General features: G+C 37.9%; 3 protein-coding genes across 11 annotated transcripts in view; 1 reads left to right on the top strand and 2 right to left on the bottom strand.

The window, feature by feature from the left end:
• Positions 1-841: 841 nt before the first annotated feature.
• LOC121589298 (hydroxylysine kinase) lies at positions 842-5,989 on the bottom strand. The gene is made up of 4 exons (XM_041908079.1): positions 5,703-5,989; positions 5,050-5,374; positions 4,427-4,849; positions 842-4,355 (listed from the first exon to the last, which is right to left on the bottom strand). The coding sequence occupies exons 1-4, from the start codon at positions 5,987-5,989 to the stop codon at positions 4,158-4,160; spliced, it is 1,233 nt and encodes a 410-aa protein (XP_041764013.1). The 3' UTR covers positions 842-4,157.
• Positions 5,990-7,802: 1,813 nt separating this feature from the next.
• Positions 7,803-25,585, top strand: part of LOC121588066 (Y+L amino acid transporter 2) — a 24,727-nt gene continuing 6,944 nt past the window's right edge. The window contains exons 1-3 of one of the 9 annotated variants that reach the window (XM_041905598.1): positions 7,803-7,877; positions 9,160-9,436; positions 10,055-10,250. In XM_041905598.1, coding sequence (XP_041761532.1) covers positions 9,252-9,436; positions 10,055-10,250 — 381 coding nt within the window. In that variant the 5' untranslated portion in view covers positions 7,803-7,877; positions 9,160-9,251. Of the gene's footprint in view, positions 7,878-7,915; positions 7,970-8,080; positions 9,437-10,054; positions 10,251-19,942 lie in introns of those variants that run through there. The other 8 variants (XM_041905599.1, XM_041905597.1, XM_041905595.1 and 5 more) reach the window with 8 other exon arrangements.
• LOC121588065 (prolyl 4-hydroxylase subunit alpha-1-like) lies at positions 14,806-17,274 on the bottom strand. Its single transcript, XM_041905590.1, has 3 exons — positions 15,393-17,274; positions 15,159-15,324; positions 14,806-15,080 (listed from the first exon to the last, which is right to left on the bottom strand). The coding sequence occupies exons 1-3, from the start codon at positions 16,698-16,700 to the stop codon at positions 15,010-15,012; spliced, it is 1,545 nt and encodes a 514-aa protein (XP_041761524.1). The 5' UTR covers positions 16,701-17,274; the 3' UTR covers positions 14,806-15,009.

The raw sequence follows: 25,585 nt of genomic DNA, 5'->3' as shown, positions 1-25,585 counted from the left end.
AAATATAACATAAAATATCTACAAAATCACAATATGATCGTTTACATGATCGTTATATCTACTTCAATCAATGAAACATTTTGTGGAAATCAAATCAAAATACACCATTAAACTGTTGTTTTCCAGAAAACCATCAAAAACTGTATTACAATTCATTGTTTTCGTTACTTAACAATTTGTTTATATGCGATTACACTTCCCTCGCGGCAATGGGCATTATACAGGTATTCCCCGATATACGCTATTAATGCGCATCGAAGGCAATAGCGTATCTTGAATATACGCTATACCGTAATTCGAATTTTAAGATTTTCAGACAAATTATAGCCAATTTTCGTATAATTGTGGCTAAAGTGGTAGGTTTTAGCCACTAAATTAGTTATTTGATCTGCTTTCAACTGCAGATTAAAATTTCGATAGCCAAAAAACATAAACTAAAAGTACTTTACCCCAACTTATCTTCTTCTTCTTTGACTCAATAACCGTTGTCGGTCAAGGTCTGCCGGTACCACTAGTGGGCTTGGCGTTCTGTGACTTATGGATTATCCCCCATAGTAGGATAGTTGGTCGGTCCTAAGTATGGGGGCACGGACCATTCGGAGCTTGAACCCATGACAGGCATGTTGTTAAGACGTACTAGTACCACGAGACTGGCCAGACTGTTGCATTGTTCAGCACATATTGTGTACCTTGGACAACGCTTATTCACATCACATCACGCAGACAGTTGTTATAACAAATTAACCGTGTAAAGTCGGACCCCAATGATTTAGATTAAGACATACTTTAAACTTTTGGAACGGAATAAAAATCAATATCTATTAAATCTAAAAATAAAGCAAAACTCGATGAGTAACCAAACATTGATTGTTCAAAGATCAATTTGTCTTAATATATCAGGCCTTAATATATCAGGCCACTAACTATATTTTGACGAAAAATATTTGAAGGCTTAAATCCCAGTACAGCATTTCTTACTTAAACTCATGCATATAGTAGATGAAGAAGCCTTTGAACAATACAGCCCAAATGGTTACAAAGTGGTGTCATGCAATTCTCCTTCACGTCATACGGGGGAAGGTGTTGCAATTTACATAATGACGTCATTATTATGGATAATGTTGCACCTATGCTCAAAATAACTATCACGATAAGTTTAAAAAATCACTAAAAGAAAAAAAAATCTATCACGAATCATTACTAAATGAATCATCAGTAATTGTGTCTTTCCCAGGGAATGGAAGGTGTTTAAAGTTATTCCTATTGAAAAAGTGACCGGTGCAGTTAATGCTCATGTATTTCGACCAATTAACATTCTTCACATTTTTAAAAGATATTAGAGTTATTAGTTAGAAATCAATTGATGCACATATTTTGTTTTAATTCCTGAACAATCTGGAGACAGACAGGAACAATCCTGTGAAACGGCACTCAATCTAATGTTGTCAAAGTGGGTCAAAGTTTTGTAGATCAAAAGCACCATGTTTTGGCAGTATTTTTGGATTTCAAACGTGCATTTGAATTATTTTATTCATTTTAGTCATTTTGTACATTAGCGACAAGAAAAAAAATTGCGTGCTTGTGAAATCAATTTATTCGCTTACGATACAGATTTATTCATTGCTAGGCGTGACGTGAAGCAGGCCTCCTTTGAACATCGACCGAAATGCTGGTGATGGCTGGTTAAATCATAAAAAATGACTTTAAACAAAATACATGATAATATCAAATAACTAATGGTAATATATCCGCTCTCAATTTGTATCAATCAGAAACAAATAAAACAAGTCTCTGAAATTAAATATCTAGAAATAATTATTGATGATAAACTTACTTTTAGTAATCACATGGACTACGTCATAATAAAAGGAAGCTAAGAAATGTGGGGTAATTAGTAGGTTAAATAAAGACATCAATTTCTTTGCAAAAGTTTAATCATACAAATCATTGATTTTACCACACTTTGATTGTTGTGCGACTGTTCTTTTTCTAGAGAATCAAATCCAATTTCAAAGATTACAACGTGTAAAAAAAATGAGTTTAGTTTGGGCCTTGGTACTTTTCATCTGTTATTCTATTTAACATATTACAATAGATTTCAGTAATAGCAAAGAGTTGTGTCCTAAATGGTACGTCACCAAAATATCTTGGAGAGCAATTTGTTGGAGAAACCGACTTTCATCCTACTCGAAGAGCAAATGAGCCAATAACGCCTCACTACCTATCTTGAAATGTTCAAACCTCTTCATTTTTTAGAGGTAAATGCAGTTTATCTTCGACAATTTAAAAATAAATGTGTATCTTATATTGGACACGTTGTTCAGTAATGCTGTGTTAAGTAATAATAAATGTATTTAGATTAATGAGGTTTTTTTGTGTAGCATATCTACCGCATTCATCAACTGATGATAGAATTGAAATTTGTTTTTCAATTAAATGGGTCTGAAAAAAAACTTAGATTAACATACAAAACAAAAACTTGTAGTTTTCATAGATTCGAGACACGCGCGCTTAAAGTGGGCCATGAACAATTGTTAGTCCATAGCAGATTATTGGATTTAGTGACACCTGATCGGATTCTTTGGCCAAGTTCTTATGTATCATATCATCCGCTCGTAATTAAATAGATTTTTATTTTATTTTATTATTTTCTAAGGTAATAAATACAACATATCATAAGATAATTTCGTCCTTCTCGAACCTACGAAAGGGAAAGGGTGGGGCCATCATCATCGTGTTTGGAACGATACTCAAAAGATTCATTAATGTAGTTGAAATCAATAATTTTGAAGATATAGCAAGCAAATTATTCAAAAATCTCGAATATGCCATGGATAAAATAGTTTACGAAAAACAATCCACTACAAAAAAACTGCTGTAAATGGTACACAAAACAATAAGCCAATTAAAAAAGAGACAAATCTTATACAACATATCTAAAACGCAATAGGGAACAACATGGGGAAACATATAAGATACTAAGAAACAAATAGAGTAAGTCAATTAAAATCACTCGAAAAAACTATTTTAGCACATAAATATTTGAATATAAATATGACCAAATAGAACATTTGAAAATATTAAAACCCATATTATGATCAATAAAACGAACACATTAAATTTACTGGCACTATTGATAACACCAATATGCTCATAGTCGATATGTTTAACAAATAACAAATACGTTGAAGAGAGTGTAATGAAAATCCTTACGAATATTTCAGATGAAGATAACCATGTTGAAAAGATTTTGGAAACTGAGTACATTAAATTTCATTCAATAAATACAGTAACTTATGTACAGAGTTGTACCAATCTCTGACATCCATAGCCACGGTACAAGAAGTGCAAGAATGGTCACACTCCAAAATATCAAAATCAGCTCGTTCACTGTTTTGGTAAGAAGTACAGCTATTTAAAAGACTACCTGAAAGAATCCAAAAAAAGAACTATCAGTGATTTTAGCGATTTTATTCGACGTGCGTGAAGGGTAGTTTAAAAATCATAAAATATTATCATAAAGAATCATAAAATAATAAGATAAATTTGGAAAAAAGCTAAAATAGCAAATAACTGGTTAAGATCACTCTGCATATTTACAAAAAAATCAACAACATGTTTTCGAGTCTACATGAAGTTAAATATTTGAAAAGATAGTGAAATAGGTAAATAGAAAGGATGAAATTATATGTGATATTCGAACATCGTTCTTTTAAGACGATATTTATTCACTTTACTTCATTCATCCTTCCAGACCTGACTTAATGACTGTCGAAACAATAAAAATGAAAAAAATACCTCCAAAACAATGATATGCCTGGAAAAGATCCTTTAATTTAAAAAATCATGATATTCTACTTTCAATATATTAAGAGTACTCTCAGTTCATCTTTTGACACTTTTGAACATGTTTTGGAAATTGGACAAAATCATGCCGGCAATAAATTTATTACGTATTTTAAGCACACAAATTCTATAAAAAGCATCAGCATTTTACATTAAAAATTGTTTTTTTACTACTTTTTCTGCTACTTGAATGTTTCAGATTTGTTGCCACCTAAAGCATGTTTTGAAACTATTGCTGTGTATACTAATGCTAACGATTGAGTGAAAATTGACTCAAACCTTCCACTTGAACCAAACATGATTATCACTATTCACGAGCTTCGTGTTAAATATTCTTCGGCAATTGAATTCCATCGCTCCAAAAGGTCTTTATCAGTCTCAGCCCAAAGAGCTTCCAACACGTTCCATCCACGAGTTTGGGAGGAAAGGATATATTGATTGCTTGCATCGACAGTAGCCGTATAGAGTCCCATAACTAGGCTTTGGCATAGGCGCGCTGCGATTGCAACCTACAAAAATAAAATTAATCAAAATTACTTATTAGTAACAGAACATATGAATTTGCTTTTAAACAACTCACCCTAAGAACTTCTTTTTCATGCAAAGGAATCAGACGAATCATGCTGTAGCCAGCTATTACCAAACCACCAGTGTTTATATCATTTGCTTCCAAAATCATGTAGGCCATTGCAATCGCCAGCTCGAACACGTACCGTGAATAGCACACATCACCAAAATCGATAATGCCAGTTATTTCATATTCCTTAACGTTGGATGATTTCTTATTCACAATAATGTTATGCTCGTTGAAATCTCCGTATATAACACCCTGTTCGTACTCATTTATGTTAGGAATAACACGACGTTGAAATGCATCTAGTACTTGTTCGACTATATCTTTATGGTGCTCATCTTTGATGACATATAGAAAATCCTTTAATTTGGGAAAATTTTCCATCATCCAAATGGACTGCCGTTTAGCAACCATTTCTTTATCGATCGACTGTTGAATATAGAAAAGATCAATTATACATATTACCGATTACTGATTAATTATGACTCTAGGGTTTATTCGTTTCCCGATAAAAAAAAATTACACCAGTTGATATAACAGTTCCTTCAAGATGATTGATGGGATTGAAAGATAAGAATAACTGCTAGTTTGTATGTAGGTTATTCATTAATGTAACAAGATGTACCCACCTTTAATGCTGAATCAATCCTTGCAATAAACTGTCCTGCTTGATAAAACAATTTGTCTGGATGAGGAACACCGTGAAATACCTTCCCGGGTATGTATTCCAACAACCGAACGACATGATTCAATTGGCCCAGTTTCTCAACCGAATGGTATTTGCCGTAAATATTCTGCATCGGGACTGGACATTTGATGCCACGCTTGTTCAGATGCATCATGATCTCATTCTGCGCATAGAAGAAAGATTCATCGCTGGAATCGAGCGAGTTTGCTATCTTCATCACGTAACCATTGGTACTGACTGATTTTAAGATGGGATTTTTTACAAAGCTAAATAAAAAAAGAAGACAAAAACAAAGCAGATATTAGAAAAATAATCAAGTTATATGAAGGTCAGCAGTCAATTGTCCACAAACTGACAATTTAATTTACTCGCTCCGTGGACATCGGTGTGAGTGCACAGTATCCACCCTTGTGGGGCACGATGACATGACAATCGAGACAAATTTACAAACCGAAATCACGTGTTGTTCACTGCTCATAATCGTTATTATTTTTGTTGCTGTTCGTAACGTAACCAAGAGTAACGAAGCGCTTTAATTCGAAGTGGAGTGTGACTTGCTCCGTGTGGACATTGAGAATCGCAAATTGTACATACCTATCTGCATGGATCATGAAATTACGGTCATCATATGAATCGAGCTCACACATTTCTAGTACTATGATTCCATAAAGCCGTTCTGCCAGTTTCCGCACCTCCTCTTCACTAACCAAAGGACGTATTGGCGAACCTGGTTTCAATGTGCCTTGGGCCACCGATTCCGCACCATTCTCCGTTTCGTCGTGAATGTTTAACCCTGTAGGTGTTTCGCAATCCTCACTTCCATTCTCCCTTTCCATATCTTCAGCTACAGTGCGCTTTTTGACGATAGTTTTCATCTCCATTTATACAACACGTCGAAGATCACTTTTCTTCTCAATCACTTTCACTATCACCTACGCAGAATTTGCTCTTAGAAGCGATGTCTTCTGTGGTGGTCTTCTGTTCAACCAAATTGATACGAGTATGCCGCTTGAATTCAGTGTAGATTACGAACCGCTTACGTCTGTACGACTGACCCGTAAGCTTCCTAGGCGCGTACTATGAATACAGGCGCACGATCCGCTCTGCGAACGAAGCGATCACGAACTGATTGGAGGACAATCAGTGGGAAGGGCTCGTTTGTACACGCTGATGTGCTGTCATACGATGGAACTTCATGTGCAACTCACCCCCCGCATTTACTTCACCGGCAGCTTTCTCGTTAGTGTGCGAGCGATAAAGAAAAAGATAAATCGACCGTCGTGATTACAGAGAGAGTCCTCTGCCACAAACAAGTTACCTACCGTACCCTTATCTCATACCGATCCAAATATTCAAAGGAACGCAAAGTACATTTGACAAAAAAAAATACACGAACATCGTTCGTTTAAGACGATATTTATTCACTTTACTTCACTCATCCTTCCAGACCTGACTTATTGTACAAACATTTAGGACGCTGGAATCAGTTAATGCGTGATTTTGTAGATACACTACTTATCGTCTAATATAAACTTTACGAATCGAAGTCCTGTTCTCGTTCTTCTGCGGCACCAGCAACCGAACTCGGGTCGTGTTGCAGCTCTTCCCCATTGCTTGTATCATTTATTCGTTGCAGAAATGAGTTTAAGAGAAACTTGTTGATTGTATCGTTTTGTGTAAATTCACGCTCGGTAGGCATTTCGATCTGTTCACTGTGCTCAATGCGATCCGCAGGTATTAGATATCGATCTGGGTCCGGCAAATCATGATTCATTGTTGCTTCAGTTGACATGTCGCTGCTATAATCACCATTTTCGCTCGAGCACTCTCTGCTTTCGGAATTGCTATCGTTTGGCTCTACTGAAGGCATTTTGATGTAGTAAAAGTTGAACTTTATTGTGCCCTGTATGGGAAATGTTTGATACTGCACACCAATGACTCAGATTATTGTGTATCTGTTTTTTGTCCATAATGTAAACACGAGCCAGAGCTGTCAAAACGCATCGAGCAGTTGTCTCTTGCTCGAAAAAAATGCTTGATATTTGTAGTGGTGGACTTGAATCAAAGCGCACAACAGTACAGTCTGTTCCCGAGATACGCGGTTTGTGAATGCGTTTGTTGCGAGAAATCCACATAGTCGAATTTCGCGATTTTCGTTACAATTGCTTATTCCGTTTTTTTATTCAATGTAGTGCTTTTATACACTTTATCTTTTATTCAATATAATTCGTGCAGAATATTCTGCAATTTTTGGCTTTTAAATTAATTTAAATTATTTGTAAAAATGCAATGTAGGATACTGCATTGGATAATTTTTACAGTAAATTGTTCTGATTTGAAATATGATCTGTAATATTTAAAAAACTGCGAACATACTGTATTTCATTTCTTCTTTAGTTCTTTTTTCAAATTTACTTCGATTCGCAAAATTTACATGCTTTTATTTTTTATAAAAAATTACTAATAATGTGTTTCACAAAAAAAAATCTCCACCTTATCTTAATAGTATGAATGATTATAACACATTATAACATTTAAAATGATAATAATGCTATGAGTATAATTTATTTAATCTGTGTTTAATGTTCGTTCGTGTCGTCGAGTCTGTTTCGATAGCTGCGAGAGCGCGCCCTAACAACCGTTCCTTTTTTCAACTCCACAAATTCTATTCTGTGGTTGACGTTTCGATTCAAACTTGTTGTGACTGCTTGTTTACCAGATGGTAATTGTTGTATTGTGATGTGCGAGTGTTGTCTGTCTAGAAAAGCAGTAATCTACTTTAGAAATAAGCTTGAGCATCTCAATAAATCATGCGTTCCCGAATCTTATAATGAGATACCGTGAATTACAGTGAACGTTAGGTCTTAAAGAACCATTCACAGCCATAGGATTCAATCAACCATTAATCCACATTAGGTGCTATTGATGGTTGCTTGCAGTTCATGAAACATCAACCCGGTTTAGGTGTTTTTTTTGTGTGAGGCAGGAAACGTGGACTTAAATATATGTACATATTTAAAAGTCAGTTGTGCTACAAGCCATATTAATCAGGATAAAATATGTTTTTTTCATAAGAGAATAACCAGTCATAATGCAAGTGAAGTGTTGTAAGAATCTCTGCGGTCTAGCTTGTTTATCGTTTACCATCGAATAACTGTGCTGTTGTGCCGGTGGCACTTTCATTACAAAATAAACGCCGTGGACTGCTATGGAGCATTGAGTTGTGTTAGTATTAACGGGAATCGTGGGTGTGGGCATGTGCTGTAGACCGGCGTCGTTCCAACGTGCAAGACAAACGAAATTTGCGTCATTTTCTGCTTACTGGCGTGCGTACAGCGTGATTCGGCGCGCAACGGCGGTTCTATGGTGTGCTAGAACGAAACAGCATCTTCCATAGCAACCTCAGAAGCTGTCAGCAAAAAAGAGAAAGTGTTTCGGAGAGCATGCTCTCGTTGTTATTATGTGAGAGTGCAAGATACGCGCTACTGTGTGTACGATGTGTTTGCTCGTGCTAGAGTGATTAGTTCGGAAAAATCGGATGGCAAAGAAATACAACAATACACGCCAACGATTCTCGCAACGTTTTCCGATGATTTTTACGTCCAGCAGTGCGAAAACGGTCGGTGATAACGACTCGGCAGTGATAAAGTGTTGCTCTTAAAAATACGTCTGTTATTTGGCCTTCCCTTCTAAGTGCGATTTATTGCTTCTTGCGGAACTGAGCATACCTATGTGCGAGTAAAATCATTTCCGCCTCCAGGTAGCGTACAGTGAGCAGGAAATTTATTTTATTTCACGCTGCCGGCTACCGGTTCTCGTAGATCGTGATTGCTGGCGAAGTAGTGTAGTACAAACAGATTCTAATATCGATTTCATAGTTTCTCCGATTTATTCGTATTCCACGACACATTCCACAAGTGGTGGTTGCGCATCGTGTGCGATTGTGTGTTAAAAAAACGGCAATCGGTAAAACCGGCTCTCAGAACGTGTTGCGTGAAAAATAACGCTAATTTACGTATTGTTCTTCTTTCTTATGCTGTTCCGTGAATAGTTTGAAACGATAAAATCGCTTTATGGTTGTATGAATTGTCATGATTTGGTGAAATAACAGCGATTGAGAACTGCGATAACTTGCCATAAATAATGACTGCAAAGAAAACTGCAGCTCAAGCATCGGATGCCGTGGCAGCCATCGGTAACAACGAAGTGGGGGATAAGGTTGTACTGAAACGAAAAATTACACTTATCAATGGAGTTGGCATCATTGTGGGAACAATTATCGGTTCCGGTATCTTCATTTCGCCAACTGGAGTATTTGTTTTTACCAGGTAATAATGATTTCTTGTGAGTTGTTTTATTGCAAACTATACTTGATATCAGTGGTTTATTTTACAAAGATCTTGCTGTACTAAGTGTTTATGGTACATTGTTTCTCGCTTAACATTTTAAACAAGCACAAATAGCCTTTAGTTAGACCTTGAAATTTTTCGCTCAAAAGAAAAGGAATGTTAACTTAAAGCAAAAGGGTAAAAGAAGATGAGATTCGTTGATTGGTTGGCTAGCTGGTTGTAAACGGATGTACCGAAAAGAACATCACAAAGTAAAGTGCCCGAAAGGTAACCATCACAACGAAACGTTGAACGAATGAACTTTGTAGGCGGTCGTCATTCAACGGTGTTGTTTGGAGGAACTGTTAAAAGCCTGCGTGATTATATATGCGGTGTATTTTACCTCTCATTTTATTCTTTTCCTCCAATGTATGTAGAACGTGGAGAAGTTTGTTAAAACCGGTTCTGTTTTCCTTAAATCTATGCCCGGAATGATAAAACAGAATTTCTCAGCTCCAGTCTTTTCCTTCGTAATACCAGCATCATTTTTGCACGCACATCCCTTTGCACAGTAATGGTACAAAGCTTTGCATTTGTGTTTTCTCGTTTTCTTTTCAGGTCAGTCGGTTCCTCCTTGGTTATCTGGACGCTGAGTGGAATCCTGTCGACGCTGGGAGCCCTGTGCTATGCTGAACTGGGCACATGCATCACGCGTTCCGGTGGAGACTATGCGTACTTGCTGGTCGCTTTCGGGCCACTTGTTGGATTTCTGCGTCTCTGGATGGCACTGCTAATTATTCGCCCAACAACACAGGTACTCAAACCATCATAAGGACGGGTCACTGAGGATTGTTTTAACCCATTATGTTATCCATGTTTTATTGTCAAGTTTTACATAATCAATGTTTAATGGTCATCTTGATAAATCTCATTCATATTAGCAAATAATTTACTTCGTAGTTAGTTCCCTCTAAGCTATACTAGTCTGACTCTGGTATACAAATGTTTCCCGATACATGTATCTTGTATGTATATTTTGTTTATTGATATTGCTGTTATCATAGTATGACAGTAAACAATTGACTTAAATCGTAGGTTTAGGTATTAGAACATTGAAGAGTTTTCACACGTGACCAAAAATATCCAATTCATCATCAAGCTTGTGTCATCCTTTTTGAGTTCAATGCGAAATAATACATCTACACACGTGCAAATATTAATTATTCATCGCCTCCGGAACTATCCCTGTTGCTATCTTAAAATGACATTGCAGTTTTTCCGGTGGTTGATCCACATCGTCCTGTCGTAAGTCTGTCCTCTGGTGTAATAGAAAGTATGCTCACCACTGTCCCTCCCAAGATGGAGTGCATACGTTGTTGTGGCCAACGAGATATCTCACAAAGTTCCTTCCCTGTGATTTCACCGACTGATAAAATCCTATTGCTTTTCTGCGTTCGCCCCTCCCATTCGATATCAAATCGACACCGTTTGGAAAGACTCCGTTGCTAGCTGTATTTGTGGGCATCAAATGGCCATGAACTTCCATCAAGTGCTGCTTCGTGCTAAGCATTCATTCTCCCTCAGGCTAGCATATGCTGCTAGTATCAATCAATGTTCCGACCAGTCGGACAAACAAAATGAAAAGCCGCCTGATTGGAAAGTTCTCTTTTCTCCCTTTCAATTGAATTACAAATCGAATTGAACGAACCGGCTTCTTTAACGACTTGTAGAAGCCTGAGTCGCACATTAAATAACACTACCAGCTAACCATTTTCCCTTTTATACCTCGGTAATTTGTTTGCATCCGGGATATGATTCGTCAGATTGATCTATTGTTGTACTGCATTGAATAAGCATTTGAACGCAAAACCACAAATTAATCGATGAACTTAGTTCTAATGAAACATTCTTGCTCATATTTGTATAAACAGTTTTTGTTTTGTTTATTGGAGTTTCGTTATTGGGTGTCCATAAAAATTAAACCTACGTTAAAGTTTCCCATAAGATTTGAATTGAACATAAAAACAACAATTGACGACGGTTTCAATTACGAAAATCAATAAGTAAAAACTACTTTGCTATACAATCCACTTAGGTGTGTTTATGGTTATGTACAGTTAGAAAGATAAAAATATGACTTTAATAGCTCAAGGTCTTTTACAACCGTTAGGTTACCAGCGTAGAACAAGTTCCTCATGTTACACAAGCTAACCTGGCCGTAACTGGCAAGGCCTCAAACCTCAAACCACATTCGTCACAGTACATGTTGTATTCAGCAGAATGGTTTTGTTTTGCTCTCTTTTGGACAACAACTTTGAGAAGATAGATTTTGCGTTGATTTACGCTGACACATCCCGTTGGTGCTATTTATAATGAAAAATGTCTCTACGTGACGTAAAGGTAAAAATTTCAAGAAAATGATAACGTCAACTACAAGCCCATGGAAGGTAATTTTAAACATACAATACTATTTTAAAATAATAAAAAAAATCGTCGTCGTTAAAAGAACGGCTATCGAAAACATACGGATGATGACGGAAAAGGCGGACGGAATCTCGGACCTGCTGTCACTAAAATTGTAACGTGTTCTGTCCTTGTTATGACGCATTCTTTGTCGTATTTTACTAATACTAGTTAATTTGGCCTGGTGACTGAATTATGTAAGATATTTTCGGGGGTTTTTACCTTTATGATACGTGCAAATTATTTTTGAAAAGGTCTTTTTCCAGGTTATTTTTAATTCCAAAGGATGCACTAAGAGAAACTGATTCAGAATGCAAACAGATTCTGGGACTAATCCAAAACTTATGTCAATCCTTGAATTTTACAGAACTCGTTCTGGTGCTGGAACTGATTCCAATCCCATATAGGTGTTTAATTAGTCATGAACCTGTCCCTGGAACTGATCCTAGTCCCTTACCGGTCATGGAATTGATCCCGATCCAATACCGCAGTGCTCTCGAACCTTTTTAGGATAACGGACCACTTGGTTTTGAAAATACATTACCCGCGGGCTTCTGCCATTACAGGCCTGGAATATATCTTGCATCTTATTCTGTACTGAAACTACTCCAAAAACCGTACCGGACCAGTTACACCGTTACACGGAAACCATAACGGTCCTGTAACTGATCCTGACCCCATGCAAATCGTGTAACATATACTTAAGGGTACTGGAACTAATCCCAAATCCATAATGGTCCCTTTTATAATTTGAGACCTGAATAGTATCTGAATATGTCTCAGTCATGGAACTACCCAGGCCAGATAAATTGTTTTCTTCATGTTTTTTTTTTACTCGGCCGACTCAACAAGATGCGCATCCTGGGATGAAACCTCGTATCGACCGTTGCCCTAGGCAAAGATTGATTATCCTCAAGTGGTACTTAATAAGAATCGAAGGCCATGACCCGTTACTTCTAAAAGAAGGTTATTTGTGTTTTGTCGAAATGATGCCGCGGCATTTCCATACTTCCGGATCTACAATGGCGGCCACCTAAAGTAGAACCTATCTCCTGACTAAACTCCTGCGATCCAGAAGATTCCAGCAACACATAAAATGTACCATATATCGCACACTGATTCGTCCGGTAGTCCTCTACGGGTACAAGTCTTGGACTATGCTAACAGAGGACTCCAATGCACTCGCCATTTTCGAGCGGCGGGTTCTAAGGACTATCTTTGGCGGTGTGTGCGAGCAGGGCGTGTGGAGAAGGAGGATGAACCACGAGCTAGCTGAGCTGTTTGGCGGTGCAGATATCCTGAGCTGGGACACGTGATGAGGATGCCGGACTCATGCCCCACCAGGAAGGTGCTCGTCAGCGATCCGTTCGGCCCGAGGCGTAGAGGAGCACAGCGAGCTCGTTGGCTGGATCAGGTGGAGTCGAACCTATCGGAGATCGGATGCAGCCGTGGTTGGAGGACTGCAGCACAGGACCAAGTTTCCTGGAAACGGATTGGATCTCAAATTTAAGTAGTTTTTTTCAGGGTTTTTTGACGCGAACATGGCTGAAATACTTGCACAATCTATCAATTGCTAAGCTTTTCCAGTCCAGTTTAAGTAAAAACCATGGAAAAATAACATATTTTCTCGAGCGGCTACAAATTATTTGGCAAAATGCTTCGGTCAGCCGCCGCCAGATGCGTAAGTGAAAATCGAAATTACACTGGCCAGTACGGACTATGTCCCCCAGCCTTAATGTAATAATAATCGTAAAATAAAGTTTAGTCTAGGCCCATAAGCCATCTCAGAAACATCATATTGCTTTTGAGCTATCGAACAACGGTAGTGTACGTTTAGATGGAAGTTGGTGATTTTAATTAAAAATTTACTTTTCAACTAATATTTAATAGTATTAATTATTTCATAGAAGATAAACTCATTTTATTCTTCTATGATTTTTAAAATTGAGTGAAAATGCATTTTTTTTACAATTTATTTAATTCGGAAAACCGTTTATCGCTGAATTCGAAGCGCTAACCAGGTACCGTGTACTAGGGCAACCAGTACTTCTTCCTCTTCTTACATTACAGGGTTTCCCACGATTTATCGGTTGGTTCCCATCCATTTTTGGTGTTTTCCCATTTTTTTTGTGCGTTCCCACGATTTTTTGGCCGTTTCCCAGAACTTTTAGGTCCAATTGCATTGATATCCAATCGGAAAATACCAATAAATTATGGGAACGAACCAAAAATCTATGGGATACGATCTAAAAATCCTGGGAACGCACAAAAAAATCATGGGAACTCACCAATAAATCGTGGGAAACCCTGTAAAGGCAACATACTGCTTCGACAACAACTGTTGTCGGTAAAGGCCTGTCTGTACAGCTAGTGGGCTTGGCTTTAAATGCCTTCCTATATATTTTTATTTTCCAAAATTATCATGAATACATGCACTCATTTTGATGAAATTTATTTAAGTTCGATGTTATCCAACAATCCAGTTATATTCTTGTGAACTGGTTTATTCATTTTTTTACGTGAACTGAATGAACCGTACGGTTCTGGCTCCACCGTACCTCTAGTGTGGAGTAGTGAGGTTAGAGAGATTTCACTGTGGTGTAAACACATTGCACGTTGACCTTGATTTGAAAACGTGAGGGATGATTGTTTGTCCATTTCATTAAAATTGGAATGAGCATTGGAAAAAACGTGTTCTAATTGTTTCACTTTTGTATAAAAACGTATTAATTAGAAAGCACAAATTCAACAGTTGCAATCGAAGTTAAACCTGTTACATCTTAGTACATACTACAAACTACAAACGAACAAACTAACATATCGCTTTTGGCATCAAATTCTATCAAAAAATTTGGAAATTGAATTTTTTAAATGATATATGTGAACTCGAGGTAGTTTAAACGCTTTTTAACTGTTTCAACGTATCATTTTTACGCAGTTTATTTGGATGAAATTTTATTGTAAAATGACAATAAATGTTATAAACTTAGTTTGATTTGAAAAAAACGATATAGATGTAGAATTACTTATCGTTTAGTAAAAAAAGTTTTAGCATGTGTTAAAAAAACAGCTTTAAAACCTTTTACTTTCACGCTGCCTCCTTTAGCAGCTTAAACCTTTGGATCAAGTTCACAGGAACGGCGGAATTCTTGTCCACGCTCGTGAATCCATTTGTTTCCAACTGAAACGTTTAGAAGAAAGATTTAGATCAATTACATTTTCTAGATATGAAAACATGTACTTCTAGGCAACAACTTACCCCATTTAGAGCCTACAAAAACTGGACATGCGCCATGTAATGTACGATGATCGACCGTGCCATTTGCGTGCAAATTATACCAGAATATTGCGGATCCTTTTTGAGGGAAAACACCTAATCCGAGCTGTGGGAAAACTGTTGCACCGCCAATAGCTACGTCACTAAGCTGAAGGAGTAGTACATGGGACATTTTAGAACAGTAATTCCATTTTCCACTGTCGCTCACATACATACATAGTACATAACGGTGGCTATTCTATTACCCTTTCCAATGGAAGGATAAACCTCTTTGCCTTCTTCAGGAACAGCATAATCGTAATGAGGTAAATAGTGTCCACCGATTCCATAATTTCCGACCTGCAGCCTTTCGGCCGCCGTCATGGCTAGATTGGTCATATCTTCTGTACGTTGGGAGATAGTACGTACAACTGGATGCATAACATCATCGAGCCAGGCATTGCTACTGGTGCGCGTTTTAGAAACAGCCTTCTCGTGATCATCACCCACCATTGAACGGTGCATCAACGGCTTGGAAATACTGATAATTGCATCGATTTCCTTGTTAGATATCACATCGTGGTACATAACAATTATTGGATCATGATTTACTTCTTGCAATTTAAGCGGTGAAATTCGCAGAAAAGGTGTCCGATTATGTTCGTAGCGGCAACGTAATCTGGCCAATTCTTTAGTAGGCCGTTGGTCGTCTCCCCGGCATAGACTGGGATAATTTTTTGCATAAGGCTCTGGTACTGGCGGTGGCAAACCGTGCTGTTTCTTATACTCGATCCATTTTTCGAGCGGTTCCTTACTATTGAGAGCGCGCTGGTTATCTGGCTGTAGTTTTAGTACTTTTTGTGTCAGTTCTAACGCTTCTTCGTACTCTCCTTGATGGGATAGTGCGTAGGAAAGAGCGTTCATGACCTCCACCTTACTTACTCCAGGACTATCCATCGTCCACAAACGCAGAGATTCCCTTAACCAACTGACCGCATGGCGATAGCTTTTTGCAGCCGTTAGTTTATTTCCTATTTCATAACATTCCGCTGTTTTTAGCTGGCGACCAATAGTCCGATCAAGTAGTTTGCCACTTGCCATTTCTTTTGCATTGAGTTCGTACATATCCTGTAAACGAGCCAACCCTTCAACCACTCCTATTAAATCTTCATGTGTCGGCATCTCCGTAGTGTTTTGTAGCTTTGCACCAACATCCATGTCCATGAAGGCACGAAGACGCTCCCAATCGTTGACAAGGCGGTTTACCATCAGAAAGGCACTTACCGGATTCGAAGAATACTCTATATCATCTTTCAATCCTTTCTTCAACTCTTTCTCCAGCAGATCGCGCTGCCTATGGAGAAACTCGATCTTTTGTTCATGCAGTTTAATATACTGTCCAAGACTGGTAACCAGTGATTCTTCGAGCTTGAGTAGCTTCCGCATCTGTTCTACAGAAGAATAGTATTCTCCATGAACATTCGTCCATGGATGGTAGCAACACAACCACCAGCCAATGGCAAAGAAAAACAGTTTTGCTTCCATCGAAAACACTTATTTCTCTGGAGTGATTCGTACCCAACTCCGAGTTGATAGTCAACTCCGATGAAACTAACTGAAAGCCACGTACAATAACACTGTGTAAAGTTCGACTGACAGTCGGCACCAGAGCAACAGTATCGCTCAATTGAAAGTACAATTTTCAATCAAGGTGTGTTGGTGAATTTTGGTGAGACCCTAAGCAAGTACACTGAAGCTCTTATCAATGAATGATTTTTTTTAGGGAAAATGGTAGATGGTGTCTTTTTATCGCAAAATCTTGTACCTTAAAAAGGCGGTCGTTATCAAGGTACAAGTTTAAAAACATGTTATTCAATTCAACACTGAACGAAGTTGTTTCAATGCGGATGCATTTTGTGTTGAGCACTTATACAATATATATATACATATATGTATCGTTATAAATTCGTTATAAATAATGTCGTTATCGTTCGTTATACATTATGAGATCCTTTACGAAAGCGATATTTAAGGGGATAGACCACGTTACATTCACATCTGCAATTTAACACTTCAATATCTGTTCAGCACACGAACGTTTCTACTTAACTACCTCGTTGAAGTGAAATTATACACTATTAGGTGTACATTGTCAACAAAATGTATCGTTACAAGCTAGAAAAAATCTTTCATTTTCTTGAAATTTTGATTCACTTGTATAAATAAATCCAGATCTACATGTTCAAGATAAAAATTCTGTTGAAACAGGTGACGCGCGCTCGTTAAGATTTTGTATGTGGTTGTAGCTAAAACACCAGTTGTTCAATGGTAAAATTGTTAAAAAAATAATTCAACGAATAACAAAATTATTTTCATGATTTTTGTAATTATTTTACTGAACGAAATCGAAACGACAAGTGTTCGAAATTGAATGCTCGTTTTCAACAAAATGCACATTTCAGATACGTTTTTCTTGTATAACTAACAGTTTTGGGATTATTTGCCATTTGTGATACATGCATGCAGGCGACTGTTGTATTTGATAATTAAGGTTTATTGTTCTTAATGATACACTTGAATGAGCTCCGCTGAGCTTTTCTCGCACTGCTTTTAAAGCGGTATGATTTTACCAAATGTCTTTTTGATTGTGGTACATGCTAGCGTCCATTAATATGGCTGCTATTATATAGAATACTCTTTGGAATCTGGTATCAAATCAGGTGCAAAGCTGTTACAGCTGTCGCGGATTTTGCGTTTGGCGCGGATTCCACGAGTTTTTACTGTTCATTGGCGCGGATATTTACTTGCCATTATTTACCATTTATTTACCATTATTTTTACTTCTTTGTCAAACACACCAAAATCGAAATCTATAAACAATTGTTAACACGTTAAACGAAACACGATCACTATCTCGACTATGGGTTTAACTGAGCTGCAACTTTTTCTCTCATATTCAACGTGATACAGGGTGGCAGTCAAAGTAGTAATGGGAAATGAAAAAGCTGGTTTTTATTGCATGCAATACGATGTAAAAAAATAATTGAGTACAGAGCATTCAAAATTTGACGAAGCTCATTTTCTTCCATTTGTATTCCGGATTTCTTGCCACAGCAACAACTGATTTTGCTCTGGCGAAAATGTTCGAAGAGCCTGAATCTGCTAATCTCCCTTTAGACCACCTTGTCAGGATAAGCAAGGATGGCCCAAAAGTCAACCAAAGCCATGAGCGCAAAACAAACAGCTGCTACCCCGTCAAACATTGCGAGGGTTGCAAGTGGTATCATCTGCTCGAAATATTAAGATATTTAAAAAAAATATTTATTTTTTATTATTAAATTATTTTTTAACTGTGTTATGTGTAGAAAAGATAACTTATCCATTTTTTTATATTTTTGCAAAATAAAATGTTAAAATTTAGGCGTTTAGTATGCTATAATTTGCAATGGTTTACCTGCTCTCGGCGTGCTATAATTATAACTGGTAAAACTAGGAGTGAAAAAACTACCAAGGCTCGCAAGCTCTTTTATGCGAGGGCTCTGGGGCGGTGAACTTGTATGTCGTGCGAGCCCTCGCGCGCCCTCGCAAATCGCTGTCAATTGCATGGCGGGACTGCCACTGTGTATGATTGCGCCGTACGCTAGATAGTTAAAATTCTATGGGAGCAAAAATCAGCAAGAGCTACCCGCCAAGACTATGCAACGCGACTCTCTCTCTCTCTCTTTTCTTATAATTATAGCAACGCGAGAGCAAGTATAACAGTGCGATTTGTTGCATACTAAACCCCTGGATTTAGACATTTTATTTTTTAAAAATCCACAAAAATGGATATGCTGATCTTTTTGACAAATAACACCGCAAAAAATAAAATGTTTCAGTAAAAAATAAATATTATTTAAAATACCATAAGATTTCGAGCAGATGATACTGCTCGCTACCCTCGCAATGTTTGACGGGTTATCAGACGTTCAATTAGGCAGCGGTCTAATCATGTTGCGCGCAACATTGTTGCTGGCAAAATGTATGGATTTTGACAACTAGCGCAACTTTGTTGCCGGGCAAATTCAAACCAATTTGATTTTTGTCTGGCAACATTTTCTATTTACCTTGGTCATGGTAATCGGGTACAGTCTGTTCCCGAGTTACGCGGTTTCTGCGTTCCCGGCGAATCCGCGTAACTCGAATAACCGCGTAAGTCGATTTTCACATTTTTTGAATAGAATACTATTGATTACTCGGAGTTTTTTATTTAACTTTGTACTTTTACACACTTTATTATTTATTTGATGTAATTCGTGCAGAAAATTCTAATTTTTATGGCTTTTAAGCGGTTTCAATTTGTTAGCAAAAATGCAATTATTACCGAACTTGAAGCAAATTGTACTGATTTGACATGTGATCTGTCAAATTTAGAAAACCGCGTATCTCCGAATCCGCATAAGTCGAGAACCGCCTAAACCGGGAACAGACTGTATATGAAATGACACAGCAGCACAGTGCATTTTGTTGACATCCGCTAAATTTGTAATTTTTGCATTTATAATACAGTTTTTGGTGTATATTTTATTTTTTCAACACTTTATTCAACAAGCGATTGATAAAAAATAAACTCTGAGCTGTAAATTGGCTAATTTTTGACGCTAAACAATTTTAAAGCGAAATGTTGCCAGCAACATTCATAGACCACCTCAGGGATATGTTTCCGAGCAACAATGTTGCGCGCAAAAACATTACACCGCTGCCTTAATTACCATTTATGACACAACTTTTTTCTTTTTCATGTTTAGGTTCCAGCGCAACCAACGTTGTTGGTTTAAGCTTACCTTAGACGCTAATATTCTTGCCTACCTGGTGCCAAATTGGTGTGCCCATAACATGATAGTCAGTCCTACGTGTGAGAGGCCAGATCCATACGAAGCTTCCACCTATGACCGTCATATTGTTAAGTTTTACCACGGGACCGGCCTAAAATCAACCGACTGACCGAAAATAATGTGTTTAATTGATTGCTTTATTTCATAGCCAGTTGGATTAAAATAATTAAATTTATTAGTTTCAATATAGGGATACAAATCAATCACACTTAAATGCAAGAATTATAGGAAAAATCTGAAAACCCCGGTCAAAAAAAGAGGGAGAGTAGTTTTGGTAGACGCTAGTTATTGATGATTTGAAGTTAGTGTTTGGCGGGAGGCGCAATGTTATCCAATACCAAGCATTCTGAAAAGATTAATACGGTTCTCGAAGATTACTTCGCTTCTCTTTGGACCCTTTCTAGTGTGTACTTTAAATGTCAAGCTACGATCTCCCAGGATGTCGGCTGTGAATGTATCTGTATCTGTTACTGTATGTTATGAGTTTTAGAATATGATTTTTGCTATTGCAGATGTGAAGTTGTTATATCCATTATTGTAGATTTAAGATTAGATTATAGATTAGATTAGATTAGACTAGATTATAGCATATTATAGCATGTAACTGTACGGAGAGAAATGAGAAATAAAACCCGGCACTTCTCGTTGAGCCTTGCAAGTGAATGGATGGTGTGATTATAACAGTTGGCGACGAGGCGGGCAATACATTAAAAAACGAATCGATAATGGCTACATTTAATATCGTGCCGTTTGTGCACGAGAAGTCAACTTGGCAAAGATGGGTGAAGCGGTTTGCTGGTGCTGCTAAAGTGCTCAAAGTGGATCAAGCGGACATGCAGCAGACGCTCCTGCATTACATGGGCAGTGAGACTTACAACGTGCTGTGTGACTTACTCTCGCCGGACGAACTGCAGGCGAAAACGTACGATCATTTCGACCCCAAACCATTGGAAATGGTAGAGCTGTGGAAGTTCCGACAACGCACACAAAAGGAAGCAGAAAGCATCACCTAGTTCGTGGCGGCGTTACAACGTGAAGCGAAAAACTGTGCGTTTGGTGATTATTTACAGAAAGGGCTGTGAAACCAGTTTGTGTTCGGTGTACGTGACAAAATGATACGCGAGAGGTTAATAGGCGAAAAAGACTTAACGTTCGAGAAAGCAAAGCAAGCATTCTCGATGGAAACAGTCAACGACGGTGTCGAAATTTTAGCCCATCGGGCTCAGTCAGTTAACTTTATGGATCGATATCCAGCGCCAAGAAGCAAGCGGTATTGTTTCCGATGCGGCACTTCATTGCACTTAGCGAATAAATGCGAACACAAAATGAAAGTGTGTGTGTTATGTAACAAGGTCGGTCATTTACAACGCGTGTGTTTCAAAATGGGGAAAGCACATGGGATGAACAATAAGAAACGAGTGAGTAGGACAGCAAATCTCGTGGAGCAATGCGAGGATAGTGACAGTCAGGACACAGAAGAGGATCAAATCCATAAAATAGATATTTTACAAGTAGAAAATGTGAAAGATAGCAAAAATTTTTTTGTGAACGTACAAATTGGAAAATCACCAATTAAGTTCGAGGTAGACAGTGGTTCACCAGTTACTCTAATTAACGAACACGACAAAGAGAAATATCTTAAAAATATCAAGCTCGTACAAACGGACGTAGAGAAGTTATTGCGGTGGAAAAATTTCTGTCGCAGGAATGGCTGAAGTGAAAATCAAGACAAAAGAAGGAATAAAGAAACTACGATTGTTCATAGTTGGGGGCAATAGGCAACCATTGTTGGGTCGCGAATGGATGAGAGCCTTAAATTACGATTGGATTAAAATCTTGCATGGTAAACAGTACACAGTGGATAAAATTATTGAATCATCGAATACCCAAAATGGTTTAAAAGCAATATTAGACGAATTTCCTGCCGTATTTTTGGACACAATAGGAAAAATAGAAGGTGTCAAAGCATCTTTGCATTCGAAAAATGGGGCAAACCCAACGTTTCTTAAAGCGCGGCCTCTTCCATTTTCTATTCGTGATACAATGGAAGAGGAATTAAAGAACATGGTGGATAAAGGCATACTAGTTAAGGTAGAGAGAAGCGAATGGGCGACCCCAATAATACCAGTTAGGAAAACGGGTAAAAAAGTAAGACTGTGCGGAGATTATAAACTAATAATTAACAAAGGGCTATTAATTGATGATTTCCCTCTGCCCACCATCGATGAACTTTTTGCAAACATGAGTGAAGGAAAAAAATTCTCAAAGCTCGATTTAGCCCAAGCATACTTACAAATGGAAATCAGGGAGAAAGATCAACACCTACTAACGCTGAATACGCACATGGGACTTTATCAACCAACTAGGCTTATGTATGGGGTAGCCTCTGCCACAGCCATATTTCAAAGAGAAATAACTTCAATTCTACAAGGTATACCAGGAGTAACAGTATTCTTAGATGACGTTAAAATAACAGCCCCAAATGATACGGAATATTTACAAAGATTACGAGAAGTACTAAAACGGTTTAATGATCACAATATGCGAGTAAACTTAAAGAAATGCGAATTCTTAGAAGATAAGATTGAATACTGCGGCTACATGATAGACAAGAAAGGAATCCATAAATTACAAGGCAAAATAGATGCGATAGAAAATATGCCAAGACCAGAAAACAAAGAGCAAGTACGCGCACTGTTAGGTTTGGTAAATTATTACGGAAGATTCATGAAAAACCTTAGCACACACATGTACCCAATCAACAATTTACTTAAAGATGAGGTTGCTTTTGAACGGTCTCCAGACTGTGAGAAAGCTTTCGCATGGATGAAAGCAGAAATGCAATCGAAACAAGCGCTTACACATTACGATACAAAACTACCATTAATATTAGCCACGGATGCATCGCCTTACGGCGTGGGTGCAGTATTAAGTCACGTTTACGCAGATGGAAGTGAAAATCCAATACAATATGCGTCGCAAACCCTTACAAAGACTCAGCAAATATATACACAGATTGACAAAGAAGCGTACGCCGTAATTTTTGGCATAAAAAAGTTTTTCAAATATCTATACGGTCGAAAATTAATACTAGTAACAGATATCAAGCCATTGACACAGATTTGGTCCCCACAAAAAGGGCTTCCGACACTCTCAGCTATGCGCATGCAACACTACGCAGTATTTTTAGAATCATTTAACTTTGAAATCCTTTGAAATATAGAAACTCAAAAGACCACGGAAATGCGGATGGCGTACCTCGCTTGCCGTTAAAGGACGAACCCATATGCGAGGCAGACGAGATCGATGTCTTACAAATCAATCAGACTGAATCACTACCAGTACAGGCAAAAGAAGTTGCAAAATATACATTGAAAGACACTACAGTGCAAGAACTAGTAAGGGCATTGAGGACAGGCCGGACAGTAGAGGGTCGATTTAGATTCGGAATAGATCAAACCGAATTCAGCTTGCAAAACGATTGTTTAATGTTTAATGCGCGGAATTAGAGTTTACATTCCAATACCTTTGCGTAAAACAATATTAAAGGAGCTACACATGGGTCATTTCGGAATCTCACGAATGAAATCCTTAGCTAGGACATACTGTTGGTGGGACTCTATAGATCGTGACACAGAAGAAACAGCGCGTGACTGTATGCACTGTGCGAAAGTTAGAAAAACCCACAAAAGGTGCAAGGATATAGCTGGGAACAACCAGTGGAACCGTTTCAACGCATACACATAGACTTTGCAGGGCCATTTATGGGACTTAATTTCCTAATAATTATAGATGCAGGAACAAAGTGGCCAGAAGTAAAAGTAATATCAGACGCGACAACAGAAACCACGATAGAAAAAATAAGAGAATTCTTTGCTACATTTGGGTTACCCTCCATGCTAGTGTCAGACAGAGGTACACAATTTACATCAGAAAGTTTTCAAACGTTCTTAAAGAAAAACGGAATTTTACACAGAATGGGTGCTCCATACCATCCGGCAACAAACGGTCAGGCAGAGAGGTTTGTTCAAACATTTAAACAGAAGTTGAAAGCGCTATCATGCTCTAGACCCGAGGTACACCTACATTTACAAAATATTTTATGGGCATATCGTAGGACGGCACATCCCAGTACCGGGAAAAGCCCTGCTATGGCCGTTTTTGGAAGGCAATTAAAATCAAAATTGGACCTAATGATTCCCGGATCCGAACAACATACATCAGATAAAGAGAGAGAAAGAACAGTTAGATCATTTGATGTGGGTGATAGGGTATCAGCCCGTGATTTTATTACAAAGTACAAAGTACAAAGTACAATTAGACGACGGAAGGGTATGGAAACGACATATAGATCAGTTGAGCCCCGGACCCGGAATGCAGTGGGAGGAGAATAATCTTAACTCACAGCAAAGAATACCTTTCGATATGTACCCTCCAATAACAGAAAACAATATGCCGCTAAACGAGACTCCAACAGATAGCACAGAATATTTACGTAGATCAACAAGAGTAAGGAAAGCGCCTCAAAGGCTAAATCTATAATTTCCTTAGGGGAGGAGAGTTGTTATATCCATTATTGTAGATTTAAGATTAGATTATAGATTAGATTAGATTAGACTAGATTATAGCATATTATAGCATGTAACTGTACGGAGAGAAATGAGAAATAGAACCCGACACTTCTCGTTGAGCCTTGCAAGTGAATGGATGGTGTGATTATAACAGAAGTATTTTGGATTTAGAGTGTGAAATTGTGAACCTGTCCAACGTGACCATTTCTGAACTATATTGACTCCTTCTTGCAAAGTTGTGCGTGATTCGGTTCTATTGTTGGATGCCTTGTTGGATGAGAGAATTGTATGTCGCCAGGTTCTGTCAAAAGCATTTGATAAATATTATATTGCACAGTCAATGTGGTGGCCTTTGGGGTTGTGGGGTTTTAAAAGTTGATTAAGTTCGGTAAAATATGTCTCAGTATCTTTCCCACCTCTAAAGGCGATGATTCGTACTAAGGAGGTTGCGGTCTTCTAATTCTTGCATCAGTCTTGTATTTACCATTCTCTCCATTAGTTTGCCAGTGCAATTCAGGAGAGAGATGGGGTAGCTATCTATTGCATGTGGTGGTTTATTGGGGTTTGGAATGGGAATTGTGAAATAGGTCATTCGGTATGTTCCTGGAACACCAAATATTATTGTAAATCTGAAGGAGAACTGTTTTGGACCGTTAAGGGAGATTTTGGAGCATTGGATAACCAATGTTGTCCGGGCATGTAGACATGCCACGGCATTTATTGATGGCCCAATTAAGCTCATCAAGAGAAAAAAGACTATTTTAAATTTGGTCGGAAGCGTCAATGGGTGGAAGGGGTCTGGACTCAGAGATGATGTATCATAAAAGTATCTAGCTAAAACCTCAGGTATTTCTGTTGGTGGAATAATTGTGTTTTCTGTTTTTAGAATGATTGGAGCAAATTTGCGGGTTTTACCGGATAAAATAGCTAATTCTTGGAATATTAGTTTGGTGGTTATCTTAGGGTTAATTTTTAAAACAAATTT

The sequence above is a fragment of the Anopheles merus genome, chromosome 2R (assembly GCF_017562075.2).
Source record: "Anopheles merus strain MAF chromosome 2R, AmerM5.1, whole genome shotgun sequence".
In the NCBI taxonomy this organism is placed as follows: Eukaryota; Metazoa; Arthropoda; class Insecta; order Diptera; family Culicidae; genus Anopheles; species Anopheles merus.
This window is presented reverse-complemented; position numbering and strand designations above follow the sequence as displayed.

Coding starts and splice junctions, on each gene's coding strand:
- LOC121588065 (XM_041905590.1), bottom strand. CDS start 16,700: ATGGAAGCAAAACTGTTTTTCTTTGCCATTGGCTGGTGGTTGTGTTGC. Junction 15,325..15,392: donor TAGCCACCGTTATGTACTAT/GTATGTATGTGA, acceptor CTACTCCTTCAG/CTTAGTGACGTAGCTATTGG. Junction 15,081..15,158: donor TTTTGTAGGCTCTAAATGGG/GTAAGTTGTTGC, acceptor TAAACGTTTCAG/TTGGAAACAAATGGATTCAC.
- LOC121589298 (XM_041908079.1), bottom strand. CDS start 5,989: ATGGAGATGAAAACTATCGTCAAAAAGCGCACTGTAGCTGAAGATATG. Junction 5,375..5,702: donor TTCATGATCCATGCAGATAG/GTATGTACAATT, acceptor TTTTTTATTTAG/CTTTGTAAAAAATCCCATCT. Junction 4,356..4,426: donor ATGAAAAAGAAGTTCTTAGG/GTGAGTTGTTTA, acceptor TTATTTTTGTAG/GTTGCAATCGCAGCGCGCCT.